The sequence below is a fragment of the Harmonia axyridis genome, chromosome 4 (assembly GCF_914767665.1).
Source record: "Harmonia axyridis chromosome 4, icHarAxyr1.1, whole genome shotgun sequence".
In the NCBI taxonomy this organism is placed as follows: domain Eukaryota; kingdom Metazoa; phylum Arthropoda; class Insecta; order Coleoptera; family Coccinellidae; genus Harmonia; species Harmonia axyridis.
Window position 1 is genome coordinate 41825799 of NC_059504.1, and position 25594 is coordinate 41851392.

The 25594-nt window shown below is 35.0% G+C and overlaps 1 protein-coding gene across 4 annotated transcripts in view; it reads left to right on the forward strand.

Annotated features, from left to right (window-relative positions):
• LOC123677546 overlaps positions 1–25594 on the forward strand; it is a 102876-nt gene that overhangs the window by 24378 nt on the left and 52904 nt on the right. Inside the window, exon 1 of one of the 4 annotated variants that reach the window (XM_045614123.1) lies at positions 23874–23946. The exons of the other annotated variants lie outside the window; for them this stretch is intronic. Coding sequence (XP_045470079.1) covers positions 23889–23946 — 58 coding nt within the window. The 5' untranslated portion in view covers positions 23874–23888. Of the gene's footprint in view, positions 1–23873; positions 23947–25594 lie in introns of those variants that run through there. 4 annotated transcript variants of the gene reach the window in all.

The window sequence follows — 25594 nt, forward strand, 5'->3', positions numbered from 1 at the left end:
TTTTAGCCATCCAAGATCAAGTGATCTCAACAAGAAATTACTGCAAGCATATCATAAAGGATCGAACTATTACTGACGATCGATGCCGTTATGGGTGTCCAACGAATGAGACAATCCAACATATCACGGGAGGATGTCAAATGTTTGCAGGAAATGAATATAAAGAGAGACACGATGCAGTAGGAAAGATTCTACACCAAGAAATGGCAACTAAATTAACACTAATTCATTCTGAAAAAGTGCCATACTACAAATACCGACCGGAAACCATCCTGGAAAACGAACGCTATAAACTGTACTGGGATCGTACAGTTTTGACTGATAAAACAGTCCCTCACAACAGGCCAGATATATTGCTAGTTGATAAACATCAAAAGGCAGCAATACTCATCGACGTAGCAATACCCAATAACAACAACATGCGTCAAAAAGAGGTCGAAAAAATTTCAAAATATAGGGACCTCGAATTTCAGATAAAGCGCCAGTGGGGAATGATATCAACGAGAACTATTCCAATTATCATCTCAACAACAGGAATAGTACCCAAAAATCTCAAGAGAAATATCAAGGAACTAGTTCTTAGTGAGTATATATGTAATATAATGCAAAAAGCTGTTCTTTTAGGTACTGCAAGGACGGTGAGAAAATTCCTAGGAAGCGAAGGACAGGTCCAAGGATCACGTGTGAGAGGACCAGAAGTTCGACGAGAACCAGGGGGACCACAACGACCGGACACGACCGAGCTCTGCCCTTCTGATATTTTAAATATCTGGGATTGAGTGAATGTTCCTCTTAGCGAGGAGTGAGAAGCCGACGGCGAGGAGAAATCCTACGCGTATAGGCAAAAGTCGAATAATAATAATGGAGTTTATTTTGTTGAATAAACAATAAATCAACCTTTTCATAAAGACTTCAATACATCAATTTGTAGTGGGTAGATCCAATTTATTGGTTGCAAATAGGCTTACAACACATACAGCACGCGTGAAAAATTATTTTCTTCAGCCTTGTTGGACAGGTTGAGCATGCCTTGCATTTTTCAAGTTTTGTTGTCGATTCGTCTTCATCTATCAATTTTTCACGAATCATCAAAAAAATAGAGATCACTATAGGAATTCTTATATTGTCAAGCCCCCTTTTTATGTGGGATCTTAGTAACTTCCCAGCCGGTTTACCTATAAAATTAATATTATCTATCTTACAATTATTATTCATGAAAAGATTGGATAATATCCAATATATATATATATATATGGCCAAAGGCCATCTTTGTGTTCTCGTGCTTGATATATGTTTCAAAAGTTTTTTAGCCAGTGCCTCTACTCTTGCCTTTGTCTTGTTATAGAAAGAGTTGATTTCGGAAAGATTTACAGCTTCGAAAGTGTGCCATGTTATAAGGCAGTTATAACGAATCAATTGTTTCTTGGCACTCTTGACATATTGTCAAATCAGATGAAAATCCATCCAAATATAATCCAGCTGTTCAATTTTTAATCGTTAAAAAATCTGGAATCTTCTTTTTATTCTTCAAAATTCCTACGTAGGTTAATCCTCTCTATTGCTCTCATATAACGAGTGGAATAGATCTGCAGTAGATTTAGATTAGATTCAGCTTTAAGGGGGGTTTCATTGCACTGCGACCTTATTGTCTATTGTGCCCCCCATCAGAGCTGTTCTCGTCATTAGTCGTCGTAGTCTACAGCTCTCCCTCCAGTTCCAGTGTTCTATTGAACTCCGATATATGGTATGGCTTCAAGGAGGTTACATCCTCACTTCTACAAGTCTCTTGTTCAAAGCATCTTTTGCGTTGGCTAGCGATGTCGAAACATTCCATCACCAAATGATCCGGAGTTTCTTCCTCCTTCTCACAAAACTGCACTCGGCGTTGGCTTCTAGACTCATCCTCATAAGTTGCTTTATGAGGCGACAATGCCTTGTGAGAAATCCAGTGATTAGGTGTAGCATATTCCTGTTAAGGTCTAAATACTTCTTAGATCTCGTCGTATCAAAGTTTCTATGAAATTTTTTGGATTTAACCAACCCAGGAAGATTCCGCCAGAGTGTTTTTCTTTCAGTTTCTACCTTCTTCTGAAATTTATTCTAGGTCAATGAAAGGAGTTTGTGCTCCTTTTCTGCCAAGTTAGTTGGCCTCTTCATTTCTTTTAATTCCTGAGTTACCGAGAACCCAGACTAAACAGACCTTGCTATTCTTGCCTATTTATTATCTGCTGTTATATTGCTGTTATTATTTTCTATTGGCTGAATAACCGCTTGTTTGTTGTTGTTGTGATATAGAATTTTTTCGGACAAATCATTTCCATCTAAACGTGCCTGTAAATAGATGGGCATTGAACAAAAAGTGGCTTCTGGAATTCGTAAGACAAAAGATTTAATCCATATTTCACTGGAAAACCATCTTAAATATTAGTGTGTTATTAAGAAATACTCTGTGCAACTTCAAAGTTATGTAACGATTTAACCTAGCGGAGAAGAACGTTTCCCTTATGTGAAGAATGTTGATGTAGGAGAGTTCCCATCATGGGAAGGCACACATTGTCCTAATTTGCATAATCTCTGATCATCTGAGAAGTCTCGCAGAGAGTCTTGATGAAGAGTATTGATTAAATATTAATCTAGACTTTCAAGGAGCTTGACGACATACGACTAAAAACTGAAAATATGTTTTGCTACGATTATATCAATACACATTATATATTTTTTTATGAAAATTACTTTTAGTTTTTGGAGATGACAACATACTTGTAGAAACGTTCGTTAAACTCTTGCAAAGATTCAATGAAATAGAGTGTAGTTACTAACGGGTGTTTTTTTCGAGGTATATAACTTTAAGTTGGCATTACTGTTCAAGATGGCGACCTATTTGACAGTTGTTAAGTGATTTATTCTCAGTTTGGTTTGGCAATTCATCATGAATAGACTCACGCCTGAACAACGTTTGCAAACAGTGCAATTTTATTTCGAAAATAATGGTTCTGTGCGGAATACGTATCGCGCACTACGTCCATTTTATTTTGTTTAGCGATGAAGCGCACTTCTGGTTGAATGGCTACGCCAACAAACAAAACTGCCGCATTTGGAGTGAAGCTAATCCTCAAGTGTCGAAACACCGTTACATCCAGAAGTACTGACTGTTTGGTGCGCTTTATGGGCTGGTGGAATCATTGGTCCGTACTTCTTCAAAAACGATGATGGCCAGAACGTTACAGTCAATGGTGATCGGTCTAGAGCCATGATTTCTAACTTTTTCATTCCTGAATTGAACAACCCTGATGTCCAGGAGCTGTGGTTCCAACAAGACGGCGCAACATGTCACACAGCTCGTGCCACAATCGATTTATTGAAAGACACGTTTGGTGACCGCCTAATTTCATGTTTTGGACCTGTGAATTGGCCTCCAAGATCTTGTGATTTAACACCGCTAGACTACTTTCTGTGGGGCTATGTAATCTCATTGGTCTATGCGGATAAGCCACAAACCCTTGACCATTTGGAAGACATCATTCGCCGTGTTATTGCCGATATACGACCACAAATGTTGGAAAAAGTCATCGAAAATTGGACGTTCAGATTGGACTACATTCGAACTAGTCGTGGCGGTCATATGCCAGAAATAATATTTGAAATGTAATGCCACAAGACTATCTTGCGGATAAATTAAATTCATGTCAATCGAATAATCCATCGTTGTTTTATTGCAATGCTCTTTGGTAAAATTTTCAGTATTTTTCGCATAAGCAATATAAGCATGTATAAAGTTTAGAACAACCTGACTATTGAAGGGATTATACTGTAGAGACGCGGTACAGCTTATTAAAACAATCATATCGCCATCTTCTGGCATAACACCGTCTTATCACATTGACCTCGTTGTCTCATTGTCACAATTAAAGTTGTTTTGTTGAATAAAATATTCATAAGATAAGTGATGCCAATTTAATCGAGTCTCAACATTGACGGTAGGCAGACATCTACTGCGCTTCGTTTGAAGAATTCACCTATCCAGGTAATTTCTGAATTTTGAATCGATTGAAGAATGAAATAATGAAAGTACTGATGTGAAATCAAGAGCTTCGTTTATTTATGAGCAAATTGCGACCTTGGAGACCGCGGAAGGGTATATTTGGACCCCAAGGCTGCAATTGGTGTATTAATGAAAATCCCCCAAAAGCTAACATCAGTAGTTTTCTATTTTTTTTTTAGGTAGTATATTATCACATTGAAATAAAAACTTTATGTACTTGTTTTCTGATTTAAATTATAAGTTTGCTTAAAAAAAAATAAGGTACCTAACGAAACTATACAGGGTGATTCACCGGGATGGCCTATTAGACGTTTATGGAAAACTAATCATAATTTTGTGCTGAAAATTTTTATGTTGGGGTTTGAGGCAATGAGCTTTCGTCCTAAAATAATTTCAGATCTCTACAACTTCCGGTTATACCGGAAACATACTACTACTTCCTTATTTCAAATGGCACACCCAGTATTTTATTGCATCATTGAATAGCCTTTTTGATGACAATTTCGGTAATATCCATACCTTGGGTGAAAACTTTACGGTTCATGAGTTGATGGGATTCGCACTAAAAAAATGGTGACGGTGAGGATTTTTTTGAATGTTTCGGCAGAAAAAGCTTTTTTCGAAAAAATGTTCTTCTTTTTCTATTCTGCAAACGACTGTTTGCGCTTTGGAACAAAAATATAGAGAGTGTTTATAAGAAGATCATGAACTTGGACAACTCGAATGCATCAAAACTGAAGATTTTCAAATGAGAACCTATATTTTTTATTTTTTCAGTCGATTTTACGGGCAAAAATAGTAGGGGTACTTGAGCAAACCCTATACCTAAAATGAATACTTTAAGAGTCATCGAGGAAGAACTTCAAATGAGGAAAAACCGTAATTTATAACTGTGTGACTTCCGGAAAACACAGAAAGAAACTAAAATTCGATGTTTTCATAACTAAATTTGACATTTCAAGAATTGTAATGAATTATTCGTAATTGAAAATTGTATTGGTTTATGGATGTTTCAACGATCCCAATGAAATAGTATATTCTAAAACAAGATGGGCTCCTATTCCAACAGGAAACAACAAGAGTGTTGGAATTGCCTTCTGCAACGAGTATTAGACGATATTTTCTCTATTTCAGTCAAGTTTTGTGAAATATTGTCGAAATTCAATGAAAAATTCAGATTATATATCCTAGTGACTTTTGTATTGCATCTTGGCAGTTGGTGTGACTGTTACGAAAATTGACAGATCACGGAATTTGAATATGAGTCGTACGTTTCGAATTTTTAAATAATTTACAATTACGCATCAAATTCATGAATTATGTCTGACGAAATCGATCTAACACCAACAGAATTAAGAGAATTTATGAATAATGTTGCAAATCATTCCACTATAACCAAATTATGTTACATTGACAATTATTGACGTTTGTTGAAATTTGATAGGATTGGAACTCAGTATACATAGACAACCACAAAACGAAAAATATATCTGAAAACGTTGCTGTAATTAGTTCATTACAGCACTGTTTTTAGAACTGTAATGAACTCATTACGATACTTAAATAGAGCAAATTAATTAGAATTCATGAAATGTCAAATTTAGTTATGACAACATCGAATTTTAGTTTCTTTCTGTGTTTTCTGGAAGTCACAGACTACTCCACACAGTTATAAATTGAGGTTTTTCCTCATTTAAAGTTCTTCCTCGATAACTCTTGAAGTATTCATTTTAGATATATTGGTTATGGTTTGCTTAAATAACCCCCATTATCTTGTACGTAGAATCGGCTGAAATAATAAAAAATATAGGTTCTTATTTGAAAATCTCGATGAATTTGAGTTGTCCAAGTTCATGATCTTCTTTGAAACACCCTGTCCAAACCGCGAACCGGCTTATAATACAACGTATTTGCAGAATCGAAAAAGAAAAAAAATTTGTTGGAAAAAAGCCTTTTCTGTCGAAAAACTAAGAAAAATGTGTGTCCTCATCGCTACCATTTTTTTCATAACAATCCTATTAACTCATGAACCGAGGAGTTTTTACCCAAGGTATGGCATATTGTCGAAATTGTCATCAAAAAAGCTATCTAATGATGCAATAATATACTGGGTGTGCCATTTGAAATAAGGAAGTAGTAGTCCAGTATAACCGGAAGTTGTAGAGATCTGAAAATATTTCAGGGAGAAAGATCCTTGTCCCAAAGCCCAACATGCAAATTTTCAGCACAAAATTATGAAAAGTTTTCAATAAACCAGTACTAGACCATTCCAGTGAATCAGTCTGAATTTCAAATGTGATCCTAATATCTCAAAAACTGAACGAAATATTAAGCAAAAACTAAACAAATTTCGAATATTTAACGCTTCGGTAACGACATATGTTTATCAAGAAAAAAAAATTTTGACCTGAAAAATACGCCCCTGAAATACTGATACCCAATTTTCAGTCACCCTGTATACCCCCGATCAATGGTATACTATTGTACGAACACCTGAACGAAACAAATAAAATTATAGAAATTGATCAGGAAGATAAAATTGATTTAAAAAACCAACAACGGAGAAATGCGATAGATTGGAATCGGGACGAAAATAACGATAGGATTTATTAGAATCAAATCAAGGTAGTACAAACAAAAAAATTAACAAAATAGGTCTAATGTAATTATGGTCAAAGCCAGCTGAAATACCATTTAATATCACTAAAAGATGCAGAGCATCTATTTCAACACAAAAAATATAATCACCTTTAGTATTTGTGTCGAAAACGAGTAATATTGAGTCATACAGTCATATCATACCTTTTTTTCATTTTACCATACGATGTCAATAGACAGGAAGGCGATAGTTTGGTTTCATTAAATTTTTTTTATAATGTTCATTAAAGTACTCCATAATTGGTTATTTTTCGATGTTTTTATTAGATTTATCATGTGAATTCCCTTCGATTCCGGATTGAGTGAAAATAATGAAATACCAGTTTGTTTAAATTATCAAGGTAGCGAATAGATTTTTGCCTTGTCACGTTCTAATTATTCTATATCCATTTTTACGAAGATCACATTTTGTATTATTGAAAATGTCTCTCCTAAAAAGTTCAATTTTCGACATAATATACAAGGTGTCTCGAAAAAAGTTTATATTTGTTTAGCGATTTGACGCGCGGTGGATGTCAAGCCTGGCTCTTGGCAATTTAGTCACTATGGAGCGTTTCTCGGGAGCGGATCGCGTGTTGTGCGTATGAGAATTTTAGAAAAATGGTAATTCTGCGACTATAGCGTGAAGAAATGTATCCAATATTCGAGATTTTTGTCACTGAAATGATTCGCCAAGCATACCTTTCATTTGGAAATACGTAACAAAGTTCGGTTCAATACTAAACAAACCAAAGCCCGGGCACCCAAGTTTTTTGAGAACGGAAGAGAACGTGGAGCAAGTTAGTCGCTGTGTTCGTGATGTCCCCGACCTCTCTATTCGGAAGCCTGCCATAATTCTGACGACGCTATCAAATCAACAAGTATTTTTGTATGGCGTTTGAAATCATTTATCTATACAGGGTCTTTCACGAGGAACCTCACCCATATTTATACGGGAAACTACTGAACGTATTTTCATGAAATTCAGCACTTATAAGTATTTCACGATGCTGATGAAATCTAAAATATTTTCAAGGCATGAGCACCTCCGGTTTTTCCGGAAATGACGTCAACTTCCGTTTTTCAAATTAGAACACCATTTTTTTATTGCAGAAATAGATTCCTTAGAAAATTTCAAGTTATTTTGATGTAACATTTTTCAGTTTTGGTTGGAAAATTCTCTCTGAGCGGGAAAATTCGAAAAAAAAAATCGAAAATAGAGCTCCGCTGAAACAAGAATAACTTCGAGGTTTTGGATGGAAAATTTTCATTTTTGGGATTTTTCAAGATGTAAGATTGATGTATCCACTTTAAAAATCGAAATCGCGATTCATGATACAGGGGGTGAAAAAATCGCTTTCAAAGTTAGGGATGACAAAATCGTGAAAAATCAATTTTTTCAAATTAGAACCCCATTTTTTTATGGCAGATATTGAATCTACGTTAAAAAATAATGTGAGTGTATGCATCACACCCTTGCCCTAAAATGGATATTTTCTGAGTTATTCACAAAAAACTGTTTTTCGTCTTGAATTTTCAGCTATTTCTTTTCCCTTCACGCCAAAAAGATGAAATTTTCAGGAATCGTTCTATCTACAACTTTATTACATTCTCCATGAAGTAGAATGAGATTTAAATAATCTTCATTGGTAAAATTAGGCATAGTGATCGATTTTATAACATAATACGAATTATCACCAAATTAATAGTAAACACAAAATGCTACTGAATAAAGAGGAATTTGGCAGATGTAATTAATGATATCTATCATTAAAAAAAAAGAATGTAAAACATGGTAAGTTTTTGCATATGGTTCATAAGGAATTATTTATTTATCACTGGAGAGCAAACCGATGGCCGATTAGTTGAAATAAAGAGGTTTCCGATACAAATTCGAATCAAAATTCGCCATCTATTTAGGAACAACCTGTAACTTTTTTCTCTTGCATATTAGGGTAGTAAAATCTAAAACATGGTTTAAGTAACAGTTCCTGAAAATTTCATCTTTTTGGCGTGAAGGGAAAAGAAATAGCTGAAAATTCAAGACGAAAAACAGTTTTTTGTGAATAACTCAGAAAATATCCAAGCGTTGTTCAGCCAGACCGAGATAGGTGATAGTCCGAGAGAGCAACGTCTGGAGAAAACGGCAGGTGAGGTAGGACTTCCCATTTCAACTTTTCCAAGTATGTCTTGACCACTTTCGCAATATGGGGTCGAGCCATGTCATGCTGTAAAATCACTTTATCATGACTCTCGTTGTATTGGCGCCGTTTGTCTTTCAATGCTCGGCTCAAACGCATTAATTGATTTAGATAACTATCGCCTGTGATTGTTTAAGTCGGTTTCAACAACTCATAATACACTGCGCCGAGCTGGTCCCACCAAATACTGATCATGAACTTGGAACCGTGAATATTTGGTTTGGCCGTCGACGTGGAAGCATGGCCGGGATATCTCCATGATTTTCTGCGCTTCACAATGCGATTCAGAAATCCTTTCCGTCTTTTCCTTGCAAGCATTTGTTCACAAACAAACAAACGCTGTTCAACATCTCTCGGCTTCAACTCGTACGGCACCCAAGTTCCTTGCTTCTGAAACATTCCCATATCTTTCAGGCGTTTTGAAATGGCTTGTTGCGTCTCTCCCAATGTTCCTGCCAATTCTGCATCTTCGAAAACCTTTTCTCTTTCATCGCCATGCTGGTCTTCGACGTCAAAATCACCGCGCTGAAACCACTTTCGGCACGTTCTTTCGCTAATAGCGACCTCACCATAGGTATTTGAAAGCATTTGATGAGCCTCAGTCGCAGATTTCTTCATACTAAAGCAGAAAATTAAAACCTTAATCGAGAATAACTTTATGTGTCAGATACAAATCGATTAATATTTCAATAGCGTCATGTTTATAAATATCTAACCTTATTGTATGACATCTACGATCTATTTATTCTACCACTTACCGCTGCAGCTACCATTGCAAAACGGCTAAAGTTAATTTTTTTCGATATACTTCTTGAAATGTTACATGTCGAGGTGATGCCTCATATATTTATCGGAGAATGCTTAATTATATCAGTTAAAATTTGAAACCGTGGACATGAGAACAGTCTCAGGAAGAGACCCCGAAAACACCAAAATGAAACATTTTCGAGATATTTTTATGACTTAAATTTTGAGAAGATTCATTTTCAAAAATATTCTCAAAGAATAAACTACAAAAATCTTTATATAATTTTTGCATACAATTAAAAAACACATCACTCTTACCTTAACATTATCTGAAAAATTATTGTTTCATTCAAATCCTTGAATTTTAGCATTTCTAAGATCAACAAAATAAAAATGTAATCAGCAAAAACTTATTCATTCCGCATTCATTCTATGTTAATCGTTCCCAGAAGTTCATTCGACCTAATTAAAGGCCGCAAAAAAATGGCTTCTCTTATTTCGATAAAGTAAACCAATCTCGTAGTTGTTGCTTTCCTTCTCTCGTGGGGCTACAAAAAAAAATCTAATTTCCAACATTGATAGATTGAGCTCATCAATCATAAGTATGCTGTTATGCACTGATGTTGAAAATTATGTCGCGCTAACTCAGTTCATGCTCGAGTTCATTATGCAAGCATTTAACTAAGTTTTCGCATCAATAGATATAATCGACGCTGATCATAGTTGATTTGTCGAATGGAGTAAATGAATGAATTTATCGATTAGATTTTCTCGAGCGAAAAATGAAGTGATAATGAATTACAGGAGAAATTATCTGGTATTATCTACGTTGGACAGCATCATAAGTACAGATTGTCCCAAATTCGATGCCCACTGAAAGCATCTCGAGAACTATAAGACCTATAGAAAAAATCTTCAAGGACCCTGATCTCTTTTTTCGAAATAATAAGATATCAGAAAGCAAATCATAGATATCCTGATTCGTTTCTCAAAAATGAATTCTAGAAGTATTTTGCTATATCTTTGTTTCTATTCGAGATATTCAAAAGTTTCTAAATTGTGTTTTTCAGTAATTTTCATGGTTCATATGATTCTCTTAAAAAATCAATAAAAATTAATTACTGTGTTAGAGATATAGAGGAAAAATTGTTTCTTAAATTGGACACCCTGCAGATTAGTCGAAAACCATCCCTTTATCGGTTTTTCAAAACAGGCATCTGTTTCAAAGATATTGAGTTTTTCGACTTCATTTTTTGATGGGACATCTTAAATATAAATATTTTTCATTTATTTTCCAGATTATTATCCAATTATAATTATAATCCAGTCATTTATTTGGTGTCCCATTCAAAAACATCAACTCTTCTCTATATTTCTAAAACGATAATTAATTTCGAATTAAATGGGACACCGTATATATGACCTGACTACAATAAAACAACGAACACAAAATGAAATAAATCTTGAAATAAATGAAAAATATTTATATATCTTTGTTACGGATGACATTTTTGAAGAACCGTTTACGTGATGTTTTTGACAAATCTTTTTCAGAAACGCCCTGTAATTCGAGAACGAATCAGGATATGATTGTAAAGGGTTTTTTTTTCAGAGCTATAGAACTTTGAATTGCAATAAAACAACGATGGATTATTCGATTGACATGAATTTTATTTATCCGCAAGATAATCTTGTGGCATTACATTTTAAATATGATTTCTGGCATATGACCGCCACGGCTGGCTCGGATGTAGTCCAATCTGGACGTCTAATTTTCGATGACTTTTTCCAACATTTGTGGCCGTATATCGGCAATAACACGGCGAATGTTGTCTTCCAAATGGTCAAGGATTTCTGGCTTATCCGCATAGACCAATGACTTTACATAGCCCCACAGAAAGTAGTCTAGCGGTGTTAAATCAAAAGATCTTGGAGGCAAATTCACAGGTCCAAAACGTGAAATTAGGTGGTCACCAAACGTCACCAAATCGATTGTGGAACGAGCTGTGTGACATGTTGCGCCGTCTTGTTGGAACCACAGCTCCTGGACATTATGGTTGTTCAATTCAGGAATGAAAAAGTTAGTAATCATGGCTCTATACCGATCACCATTGACTGTAACGTTCTCGCCATCATTGTTTTTGAAGAAGTATGGACCAATGATTCCACCAGCCCATAAAGCGCACCAAACAGTAAGTTCTTATGGATGTAATGGTGTTTCGACATACACTTGAGGATTAGATTCACTCCAAATGCGGCAGTTTTGTTTGTTGACGTAGCCATTCAACTAGAAGTGCGCTTCATCGCCAAACAAAATAAAATGGACGTAGTGCGCGATACGTATTCCGCACAGAACCATTATTTTCGAAATAAAATTGCACTATTTGCAAGCGTTGTTCAGGCGTGAGTCTATTCATGATGAATTGCCAAACCAAACTGAGAATAAAGCTGTTGAATCGGTCGCCATCTTGAACAGTAATGCCAACTTAAAATTATGTACCTCGAAAAAAACACCCGTTATAAGGGTGAGTGAATTGTACTACCGAGCTAGGATTGAAAAATTTTTATGGTTGGAATTAGAAGATATTGAGGTGGACGCCGTTCATTTTCAACAAGACCATACAGCCGTGTGATCACAATTGGCCATCGAGATCTTATGATTCAACACCTTCAGACATTTTTCTTCGGGGTCAAGTGAGGGATAAAGCCTATGTCAATAATCCACAATCGACTCAAGACCTTAATGATAGAATTAGTGAAGTTATCGGGGACAAACAGCCTTGATTCGTCATGGAAAGGATATGGTGCTGCTGCCGAAGCTATTTGGCTGGTATCGTTTTACATCGTTAATGGCATAGGTAAATCTTCCTCTTCACAATGAAATAAACATCCATTGATTCTTGTTCAAATATACTCGTTTTTTTAATATCAAAATTGAACCTCCTATTGAAAAACCTCATATCAAAATTTCAGGAAGTGATTCTTATAATGCTTGTAGGCGTCAGACAAGTTTCTGCATCTCTTGCTAGTGATTGCATTTCTGAGTAGCTTCAACAATTCATCAGGTTCCTGACGTCCTCGAATAACAGTTCCTAGGTGGTCGGTTCTACTTTCCGCTCCCAATAATATTCTTAATGAAAGTTTGTGTGTGTGTATAAGATACCCGATGAGTTCAACTTGACTCCTTAGAATTTGTTTTTATGTCTCACTTTTCGTTTTCTCCATTCTCTTATAGGACTTCGTCATTGCTTTTTTTTGCTTTCGAGTCTATCGAAGACGAAATGAAGCTATCTCTGAATCTGATTTTATCTGGAATAGAACTGGTATTTGAGAGCACGATTTGGTGCTGATATATTATAGCATATTTGTAATGGAAATTACGAAACTTTAAAAATGCATCATCCATTGATTTCTCTTAAAATGTACTCATTTTTTTAATATAAAACGAAACTTTTTGGAAAACCTTATAACAGGTGTTTTTTCGAGGTATATAACTTCAAGTTGGCATTACTATTCAAGATGGTGACCGATTTAACAGCTGTCAAGTGATTTATTCTCAGTTTGGTTTGGCAATTCATCATGAATAGACTCACGACTAAACAACGCTTGCAAATAGTGCAATTTAATTTCGAAAATAATGGTTCTGTGTGGAACACGTATCGCGCACTACGTCCATTAGCGATGAAGCGCACTTCTGGTTGAATGGCTACGTCAACAAACAAAACTGCCGCATTTGGAATGAAGCTAATCCTCAAGTGTATGTCGAAACACCGTTAGATCCAAAAAAACTGACTGTTTGGTGCGCTTTATGGGCTGGTGGAATCATTGGTCCGTACGTCTTCAAAAACGACGATGACCAGAACGTTACAGTCAATGGTGATCGGTATAGAACCATGATTACTAACTTTTTCATTCCTGAATTGAACAACCATGATGTCCAGGAGCTGTGGTTACAACAAGACGGCGCAACATGTCACACAGCTCGTGCCACAATCGATTTATTGAAAGACACGTTTGGTGACCGCCTAATTTCACGTTTTGGACCTGTGAATTGGCCTCCAAAATCTTGTGATTTAACACCGCTAGACTACTTTCTGTGGGGCTATGTAAAGTCATTGGTCTATGCGGATAAGCCACAAACCCTTGACCATTTGGAAGACAACATTCGCCGTGTTATTGCCGATATACGGCCACAAATGTTCGAAAAAGTCATCGAAAATTGGACGTCCAGATTGGACTACATTCGAGCCAGCCGTGGCGGTCATATGCCAGAAATAATATTTAAAATGTAATGCCACAAGATTATCTTGCGGATAAATAAAATTAAATAAAATTCTTATCAATCGAATAATCCATCGTTGTTTTATTGCAATTTAAAGTTCTATAGCTCTAAAAAAAACACCCTTTACAAGCTTTGAAGATGATCCTCGTTAAAGACGTTCAAAAACAGCAACAACACGTAGAAAATACAGAATATCGTATTGGCAAATCGTCGAGTGAATGAAAGAGATTTATTAGAAACCCTCGTTGTGATGAGGAGAAAGCAAAAGCTGGATAATTGATAGCCAAATCTTCAACCAATAAGGAAATCACTGGATTATCGTCGATAATAACTAAAGAATTCATATTACTCTGTCGAAGATATGATAAATGAATTGTTGTTTATCGCGCTGTGTTTACAAGTTGGTATAATTGCGGGAATCAATACCGATCTATATCGTCTGCATTGTAATTGATTGCCTCCAATATTTCTTTTTTTTTTCATATGGATCGCAACACTTGCTGTGCACGCAACTTGCTTGCACAAATATTTAATCAAATCTGAATTGAATACACATGTGTATTCATGTATGGTCGATTCTTAAAGCGTTCAATTTGTCTTGTTTGTCGTCTATGATTCTTATCGGGAACAGCCGTGTTTGAAAAATAGATTCCAAAGGTTAGGAAGCGTCTGTTGAACCTATCTCATTTGTGATTAATTCCTTCATTTGTTATCCGTAGCCAAAACCAAACAATGTGCCATTACTCTATTTGATATGGACTTTTATGCCTTGCACTGATAAAGCGATTTGTGAAAAAAATTCTGCAGATTTGTCACAAGAGGTTCATATGTTTACATCAACGGTACCATTTCATAACTCCGAAACTATTGGACGTATAACGTCGCGTGGTAGACACCACATAAAGGGTGTTTTTTTTTAGAGCTATGGAACTTTAAATTGCAATAAAACAACGATGGATTATTCGATTGACATGAATTTTATTTATCCGCAAGATAATCTTGTGGCATTACATTTTAAATATGATTTCTGGCTGGCTCGGATGTAGTCCAATCTGGACGTCCAATTTTCGATGACTTTTTCCAACATTTGTGGCCGTATACCGGCAATAACACGGCGAATGTTGTCTTCCAAATGGTCAAGGGTTTGTAGCTTATCCGCATAGACCAATGACTTTACATAGCCCCACAGAAAGTAGTCTAGCTGTGTTAAATCACAAGATCTTGGAGGCCAATTCACAAGTCCAAAACGTGAAATTAGGCGGTCACCAAACGTGTCTTTCAATAAATCGATTGTGGCACGAGCTGTGTGACATGTTGCGCCGTCTTGTTGGAACCACAGCTCCTAGACATCATGGTTGTTCAATTCAGGAATGAAAAAATTAGTAATCGTGGCTCTATACCGATCACCATTGACTGTAACGTTCTGGCCATCATCGTTTTTGAAGAAGTACGGACCAATGATACCACCAGCCCATAAAGCGCACCAAACAGTCAGTTCTTCTGGATGTAACGGTGTTCAGACATACACTCGAGGATTAGCTTCACTCCAAATGCGGCAGTTTTGTTTGTTGATGTAGCTATTCAACCAGAAGTGCGCTTCATCGCTAAATAAAATAAAATGGACGTAGTGCGCGATACGTATTCCGCACAGAACCATTATTTTCGAAATAAAATTGCACTATTTGCAAGCGTTGTTCAGGCGTGAGACTATTCATGATGAATTGCCAAACCAAACTGAGAATAAATCACTTGACAGCTGTTAAATCGGTTGCCATCTCGAACAGTAATGCCAACTTAAAGTTATATACCTCGAAAGAAAACACCCGTTATAAATATGTGGTTTCAGCAAGATGGTGCAACAAGCCACACAACACGACCTGTTTTGGCTTTCATGCAAGAAAAAACCCAGGACGCGTAAATTCTCCTTTCGGCGATGTGAATTGGCCACCAAGATTTTCTGATTTATCTTCTTTGGATTTTTTTTGTGGTGTTATGCGAAGCATTGTGCTTATGCCGATAATTTTCAGATTATTGACGATCTGGAAACTAACATCCGTCAAGTTATTGGTGAGATAATTGGGAATATGAATACCTATATGAATTTATATTTCTTAAATGTATTGAATCAATCGTAGCATTAAGGTCATTCTGAAAATGTCATGTCTATTTTATTGTCTTTCGAAATGTGTTACAAACCACATCTGAATTAAACGAGAAGCCCGTTTAAGTGATAACTTTTTTTTGGTTTCTTTCTTAATTGGAGAAACTTGGATTGAGAAGCCAAATTCAATATCTTTGATTGGCATACGAAGAACCCATTATCTTGTAATTTGTGAAATACTTCCTGTACTATAGGGCATGATTGGCGAATTTATGGCTCATTCAATATTATTGTGTAGGCATTATTGGATATTAGTATCATTTTCAATTGTTTGGTATGTTTTATCGTACTTCAACCATTTTACAACATTACTTGCTGATTTTTATTGATAATAATCAAGACTATCAATTTGTATATGTATAATGACTGAAAAAATGCAAAAACTAGAAAACATTAGTTCATAAAATGAAATACACTTCCAATCAATTAAATTAACAGTAATAGTAGTTATTCACGGATACCAACGCAAGAGAAATAAGTGTATGTATAACCAAATTATTCTTATCTATGTACTTGGTATAATTATACAAGTTTCTCTTCTATGAACATGTTAATTTATCAGAATACATTTTTTATAATGTTTCTACATAACTACTCCCCGAAAAAAAATCCTAAAACTCTTTTGGAAATGTCATTGGATGGAGTTCATAATTCCGAACATAGAGAGAAGGATATGCTTAATCGGAGAGAGGAAATTTTACCCTTGACAACTTTTGACCTTTGAGGAAATTGATTTGAATCCAAGCATTTCTTATAACCTCTTATAGCTACTACTCATTAGATAAATTCGAGTGAAACACATATTCATAATCCATATACGACCTATTACATAATTTTATCTCTTAATTTGAATTTTGTGTTCTTGGAGAAGAAAGTGTGCTTGGATTATTCGTTATGTCTTAACTTTTAATTAGTTCAATTTACATTACATTTTCACATGAATATTGTAGTAGAGGGTGTTCCAATAAGAGGTTTCATTTTGATATTGAATCAAACGAGTATATTTTAAGAAAAATAAATGGAGGTTTTTTTCATTGTAAAGAGGAAGGTGTGCCATGAATGATGCCCAAATATCAACCAAATGGCCACACTCCTATTGTCACATGAATGAATACGAAGCATTGGCATAGACCTCTTCCTTTGCGTGGCCCAATGAAAAAAGTCTAAAGGTGTTAAATCACAAGATCTCGGTGGCTAATCACCTTTTCGAGAAAATAGCCCAATCAGCAATCTTTTTCGCAAAATTGCGATTGTTTCGAAATATCACGGCCATGATTGATTTGTTTCGTGTGTGGCACGTAGCGCTGTCTTGTTGAAAATGAACGTCGTCCACACCAACATCTTCTAATTACGAGGAATCGATAAACCTGGGTTTTCGTCAACACTACGGGCTACAGTATACAGTATTGTAGGTGCAAAATTTTCACCAATTTTTTTTTGTGGATTGTAACAATTTCAATGCTTCGTTGAAGCGTGTATCGTTCAATTTTTAGTAATGGCCTAGTTTTTACTTGTGAAATATAAAAAAATGACTGCTTCGAAAGTGAAATGAAATGTTTGAATGAGAATAGATTCAAAAGTACTTTTTGCGCTTTTGTTCAAAACTATAGAGCCTACTAAAGGGTGTTTTTTTTAGAGCTATAGAACTTTAAATTGCAATAAAACAACGATGAATTATTCGATTGACATGAATTTTATTTATCCGCAAGATAATCTTGTGGCATTACATTTTAAATATGATTTCTGGCATATGACCGCAACGGCTGGCTCGGATGTAGTCCAATCTGGACATCCAATTTTCGATGACTTTTTCCAACATTTTTGGCCGTATATCGGCAATAACACGCCGAATGTTGTCTTCCAAATGGTCAAGGGTTTGTGGCTTATCCGCATAGACCAATGACTTTACATAGCTCCACAGAAAGTAGTCTAGCGGTGTTAAATCACAAGATCTTTGAGGCCAATTCACAAGTCCAAAACGTGAAATTAGGCGGTCACCAAACGTGTCTTTCAATAAATCTATTGTGGCACGAGCTGTGTGACATGTTGCGCCGTCTTGTTGGAACCACAGCTCCTGGACATCATGGTTGTTCAATTCAGGAATGAAAAAGTTAGTAATCATGGCTCTATACCGATCACCATTGGCTGTAACGTTCTGGCCATCATCGTTTTTGAAGAAGTACGGACCAATGATTCCACCAGCCCATAAAGCGCACCAAACAGTCAGTTTTTCTGGATGTAACGGTGTTTCGACATACACTTGAGGATTAGCTTCACTCCAAATGCGGCAGTTTTGTTTGTTGACGTAGTCATTCAACCAGAAGTGCGCTTCATCGCTAATCAAAATAAAATGGACGTAGTGCGCGATACGTATTCCGCACAGAACAATTATTTTCGGAATAAAATTGCACTATTTGCAAGCGTTGTTCAGGCGTGAGTCTATTCATGATGAATTGTCAAATAAAACTGAGAATAAATCACTTGACAGCTGTTAAATCGGTAGCCATCTTGAACAGTAATGCCAACTTAAAGTTATATACCTCGAAAAAAAAACAGCCAATATATTTTGCGTTATTTTTTCGAACACATCCATCTTATCGCATCGGGATAATTACATCAGTATGATTGTACGTTAGATCTCTTCTCCAATAATTTCGTTTTTCACTGTATACCGTGAAAACCCCGGCAAAGATATATTTTATAGTTTTACGATAGCCTTACCGAGTAAATCTTTTAGTTGGCACTTGTCCTTCTTATCTGAATGTTCAACCTCGTGTGTGTCGCTCTACTTTGAATAAATATTTGAAGTTTGTTTTTGTTATTAATTCATATGAATCCATATGTTTATTCATGAATTGAATTGAATGTTACACGTCTAAATTTAATTAGATATTTTACTTTTCGAATAGAAACCATTGAGTAATCAACTGAGATTGTGCTTGTTCACTTGAGTTAATTATTGCTATTTGCTACTAACAATTTGTACCTACGTATTTTTAGAGAACACGATGATAAAGAATTCAATTTTGTGTGACAATCAATTGAATTCATATTAAACAGAATGGTCGTATTTATATTTGCCATTTGTTGACATGAGCAGATATTTGTATTTTTTTCTTGCTTAGAATGTTTTCTAGCACATTTCTCAAAATATTTCCGCATATACAGGGTGTTCCATTCGACAGAGAGAAATTTATTTTTTTCTTTTTATCACTTGATTTATTTCAAAATTTTCAGAATTTATTTAATTATTCGTGAGAAACGGAATTTTCAATAGCTTTGGAGGGCTTGAACTCTCTTATTTTCAATGCTTATTTTAGCTATTGGCTTTATTGTAAGAAAAATTCCCAGAACGTGCAATTTCTCGTTTCGGCGATGTCAATTGGCCATCAAGATCTTGTGATTTATCGCCTTTGGTTTTTTTTATTGTGGCGTGATGTGAAGGATTGTGTTTATGCCGATAATCCTTAGACTATGGATGATCAGAAACAGTGGCGTACCCAGACATAGGCCTTGGAGGGGGGTGTTCTGATAAAAGAGGATATACTTTCATATAACAAAATCAAGCCGTCTAAATCTTTTCACAAGTTTATCAATAATTTCATCTTCGAAAATAGGCAACTCCCTATTAATATCTATTCCTTTGTTTTTCACCAGTCGAAGTGTCAGTTGTTTTATCAAATGCGAAAAACTTCGACTGCATAAATTTTCTTTCTTTGACTTCTTTCTAAGAATTTTCCCAAAAGAATTTTCTCACTCATTATAAGATTTTGAAGGGGTTTTCATGTTTTAATAACTGGTCAAATGTTGTTCGTACCCGTGCTCGTACAGACACAGAAGAAGCCTTTGATTCTGGTACCCCACACAGTAGGCATACTATGATTCGATTCCTCTTCTAAATTCAAAGGCGATGGTTTACGTTTGTTTTGTCTTCTAAAGACAATTTCCCAATTTGCATGATTTGCTGTGAAGTACAGGGTGGGCAAATAAGCGAGGTAAGCGGCTATATCTCAGGATCCACTCATCATAGAGACTTGCGGTAAAAATTTAAACACTAAAGTGTACAAGAAAACACACTGGAAATTGTTTTGAAGTTCATACCTCTACCGCTAGGGGGCGTAATAGCTACCGTCAAGTAGAAAAATGAATTTTACTCGAAAATGTTTTATATGAAGTGGACGAAAAAAAATCATCACTGTAATCCTTGAAAAATTCTCTATCTTTTTGAATTGTCACTTTCGATTTTACGACATCAAATAAGGGTACGGGAAAAGAAGAAATCTGATTGATTGAAATGCCTGTAACAGTTTGGCTCAACATTTTTGAGCAAATTAGATCTCGTCTGAGAGATAATATCTTGTTGATTGAGGACAAAATATACTCATGATAATAATAATAATAATAATAATATTTCTTTATTTCAAGTAAATTCAAAGTTACAGTATGAAACTAAAACTGACAATTTAAATGAAATGACGTCAAAATTCTGAGCTTTATCCAGCTCGATCAAAATATTCCCTTAAACTATATGGTTCTAAACTAATAAGCAGATGTTTCACTCTATTTCGGAATGTTTTATAATGTGTTATACATTTTATTTCATTTGGCAATTTATTAAAAGTTTTGATAGCCATATAAGAAGGACATTTTTCAGTTAATGTAAGTCTATGAGTTGGAAAATTTATATCTAGGTTTCTGGTATTATAACTACTGGGATTTTCAACTGAGAATTCATGCTTATTCCTATATAAAAACATCAAACATTCAAACAAGTATAAACCACATACCGTAAAAATATTCTTCATTTTAAATTTTCCCCTACATGAATCTCTATAACCCATTTTACAAATAATACGTATCGCTCTTTTCTGAATTAAAAATATCTTTTCTAAATTTTCATTATTTCCCCAAAAAATAATACCATACTTGAGAGTGCTTTCAAAATTTCCAAAATATATAATTCTCAAGGTATTCTCACTCATATACTCTGTAATTGATCTAAGTGCAAAACAAATTTTACTTAATCTTTTACAAATAATTTCTGTATGCTGGCGCCAGTTCAAGAATCGATCAATATATATGCCAAGGAACTTTACTGACTCAGATATTTTGAAATTAAATTGTGACAAAGCAATATTATCTGACTTTTCTTTTTTTGATCTATTTGTATCAAATAGCAGGACTTTTGATTTATTTTCATTTAATATTAGATTATTTTGATCGAACCATGCTTTTGACTTTACAAAAATGTGACTTGCTCTTCTTGTCAGCTCTTCAAAATCTTCTGCACCAGTAAGTAAATTTGTGTCGTCGACGAAATTGACAATATTTCCTTCACTATTTTGAATTATGTTTCCCAAGTCATTCAGGTAAATTATGAAAAGTAATGTTCCAATGACGCTTCCTTGATCTATTCCTATCGTTCTTGTTAGTATTTTTGATTTGCTGGTAATATTGTCTTTTGTGACGGTTACTCTTTGTTTTCTGTAAGACATGTAGGATTTCAGCCAATCATTTGCATTTCCTCGTACACCATAAAATTCCAATTTTTTAAGCAAATATTCCATATTTAATGAATCATAGGCCTTGGAAATGTCCAAGAATATTCCCAATGCCATTTTTTTGTCTTCGAGTAATTCCAAGATGTACTGTACAAACTGAAAGATGGCTGTTTGTGTCGATCGTCCATGTAGATATCCGTGTTGAGTGTGATTGAATAGGTCTTCTTCATTGAAAAAATTTATTATTCTTGCAGACACCAGCATTTCAAAAACTCTAGAGAAAGCTGGTAGTAGACTAATGGGCCGGTAGTTGCTTAAAATTTCTGGATGACCTTCTTTGAAGATGGGTTTTATTAATGCCATCTTTAGACTCTCAGGAAAAATACCATATTTGAATGAGTTGTTTATTATATATGATATTATTTTGCTAACTGCTGGCAATGCTAGTTTGACTATCATAATCGGGATTTCATCGTCACCACTACTGATAAACTTGTTTTTGCTGGTTTCGATAGGGGGCGCTAAGTCAGAAGTTCATTGTTTTGTTCATTTTACTCCGAAATTTCAAATGTAATGATAGGATTCTCTCAACAGAAACAGAAATTCCATCAAATTTGCATGAAAAAACCTGAAGTTCGTGAAGCGATAGTTTCAGACGTTCTGAAGTTATGGCCGAAAGAAGAAATTTTTCAACTGATGCACTGCAAAAAACCGAATTGTGTCTTTAAGTTCTGACAGAAACAGAAATCCCATCAAATTTGTATGAAAAAACCAATAGGTCGCAAAGCGTTAGCTTCAGGTGTTCTGGAGTTATGGCCGAAAGAAGACACAATTTAGTTTTTCAGTGCATCAGTTGTAGAAAATCTTTTTTCGGCCATAACTCAAGAACGCCTGAAGCTAATGTTTTGCGACCTATTGGTTTTTTCATACGAATTTGATGGAATTTCTGTTTCGGTCAGAACTTGAAGACACAATTTGGTTTTTCGCAGTGCATCAGTTGAAGAATATCTTCTTTCGGCCAAAACTTCAGAACGCCTTAAACTATCGCTTTGCGACCTGCAGGTTTTTTCATGCAAATTTGATGGAATTTCTTATTCTGTTAAGAAAATCCTATCATTACATTTGGAATTTCGGAGTTAATGGAAAAAACAATGAACTTATGACTTAGCACCCCCTATCGAAAGCAACAAAAACCAATTTATCATGAGTATATTTTGTACCCAATCAACAAGATATTATCTTTCAGACGAGATCTAATTTGCTCAAAAATGTTGAGCCAAACTAAAGTTACAGGCATTTCAATCAATCAGTTTTCTTCCTTTCCCCTACCCTTATTTGATGTCGTAAAATTGAAAGGGACAATTCAAAAAAATAGAGAATTTTCCAAGGATTACAATGATGATATTTTTGGGTCCACTTCATACGAAACATTTTCGAGTAAAATTAATTCATCTACTCGACGATAACTATTACGCCCCTTAGCGGTAGAGGTATGAACTTCAAAACAATTTCCAGTGTGTTTTCTTGTACACTTTAGTGGTAAAAATTTTTACCACAAGTCTATACGATGAGTGGATCCTGAGATATAGCCTCTTACCTCGCTTATTTGCCCACTTTCCAATTTGCTGATCATGAATCGTAGTTTAGTTTCAGCAATAACTAGTGTTGCACCTTCGTCCGTAAATTATGAGTGGTTGATCTATTGCTTTTCTCGGACGTTTCAAAAGTCGCTTGTGCTTGTCTAATATGCAATTTTAATATTGAATCCCGCAGATCCCGCATGTAAAATCCCGCATAATTTCAGAGGGATCCCGCATTTGCGGGATTGGATTTTAGATTTTAGAAGCGACTGACGAGGAAGAATAAGGCCACACATCTTGGCAGAGTATTGTGAAACAAGCCTCAAAGAAGTCTTAAGACCTGGAACGATTTAAGGTCTACGTGCTCCGATTCAGTATAATAGTCATATGAAATTATTCAAAATATCCAACAATATGTTTACATGTTTACAATTCGACGGAGAATCCAAAGAGTCTGATCAATAAGTGATTAATTTTCAAACGTGCAATTGACGTAGTTCCCGTGTACTACACACAATAACTTAATGAATATGGAAGTTTTTCTACATGCAGAATTATGAATTATTTTATTTTCAGACTGCCTCAACGCAAATCATACCTAAAGTATATTTAATTGCTCATTATGTATAATAATACTGTTTACCCGTTAAATCGATCAGTTACATTTTCATCACTACTGACTACTTTCCACTCCACATGGCTCAGATTGTATCCTTAAAAAACGTTTTGATTTTTTGATGGATTCTTATTACCATCGGAATTTTAATTATGAGTTATCGTATTTGAAGTGTTTTCGTGAGTATGTTAAAAAAATTTAATGTTTTATTTGATTATTTATTTTTTCATTATATATGGTCGAACATAATTAATCCCAATTTTATAATCGAATAAATGGATTCAACTCATCAGCAACAGCAAGGTTTGATTGGATTGTTCGATTAGAATTCAGTTCAAATTCGATATCTGAATTTTGGTTCGTTATTGTATTTATTTTTTTAACATTATTTGTATTTCCAATCATAAAGAGTATAACATCCAGAAGATTCTTTAGCAACAATAAAAACTATTTCAATAAAATCAAATCAATCTATGAATTCGAAAAGATGAACTTTTTCACAGTTATAGGTCTCAAAGAACGTGCTGTATATCTCATTCCACCCAAATACTTAAATTAGGGGATTGCATCTTCAGTAGAAGATGATTTTGGTTTATAATTTTCTATAATAAATCTTTGGAATTGATCGAGGAAAAATTTTTGTTAACAGTTTACGTTTTGGAATGTTTAGAATACAAAAATCGGAAATAGAAAGAAATAAGTCCGTTCAGGATGAACAATAAGTGCTTTTTGCATGAAATTGTGTAAAAAAATAAATTGTTATTTGGCATTCGTCCTCCTAGCTCAATAATACAATCCATGAATTTTAAAAAGTAAAAAATCAAACAAACAAAATTGGAACAATTTCTTGAAAACTTTACCACATATAAACATAAAATTGAAAACTTGCGATGATACTGGATACAGTATCTACAAAGTCCTAGAGCTCACAGTTTCTGAGTAACGAATTTTTGGATAATATAGTTGCGAAAAGATTATCATAATGACGCATTTACGAACAATTATTGGAAGGTTAGGTTAGGTTAGGTTAGAATAGGTTAGGTCTTTGACGCGAGTGAACTGGATTCGAGTTCACTGTGACTTGAAAATTTCTATCTACAAAGTCCTAGCGCTTACAGTTTCTGAGTTACGAATTTTTGAATAATATAAATAGTTGCGAAAAGATCATCATAATGACGAATTTACGAACAATTATAGAAAGGTTAGGTTAGGTTAGGATAGAATAGGTTAGGTCTTTGACGCGAGTGAACTAGATTCGAGTTCACTGTGACTTGAAAATTTCATCTACAAAGTCCTAGCGCTTACAGTTTCTGAGTTATGAATTTTTGAATAATATAAATAGTTGCGAAAAGATCATCATCATGACGCATTTACGAACAATTATAGAAAGGTTAGGTTAGGTTAGGATAGAATAGGTTAGGTCTTTGACGCGAGTGAACTAGATTCGAGTTCACTGTGACTTGAAAATTTCTATCTACAAAGTCCTAGCGCTTACAGTTTCTGAGTTATGAATTTTTGAATAATATAAATAGTTGCGAAAAGATCATCATAATGACGCATTTACGAACAATTATAGAAAGGTTAGGTTAGGTTAAGACAGAATAGATTAGTCTTTGACGCGAGTGAACTGGATTCGAGTTCACTGTGACTTGAAAATTTCATCTACAAAGTCCTAGCGCTTACAGTTTCTGAGTTATGAATTTTTGAATAATATAAATAGTTGCGAAAAGATCATCATCATGACGCATTTACGAACAATTATAGAAAGGTTAGGTTAGGTTAAGACAGAATAGATTAGTCTTTGACGCGAGTGAACTGGATTCGAGT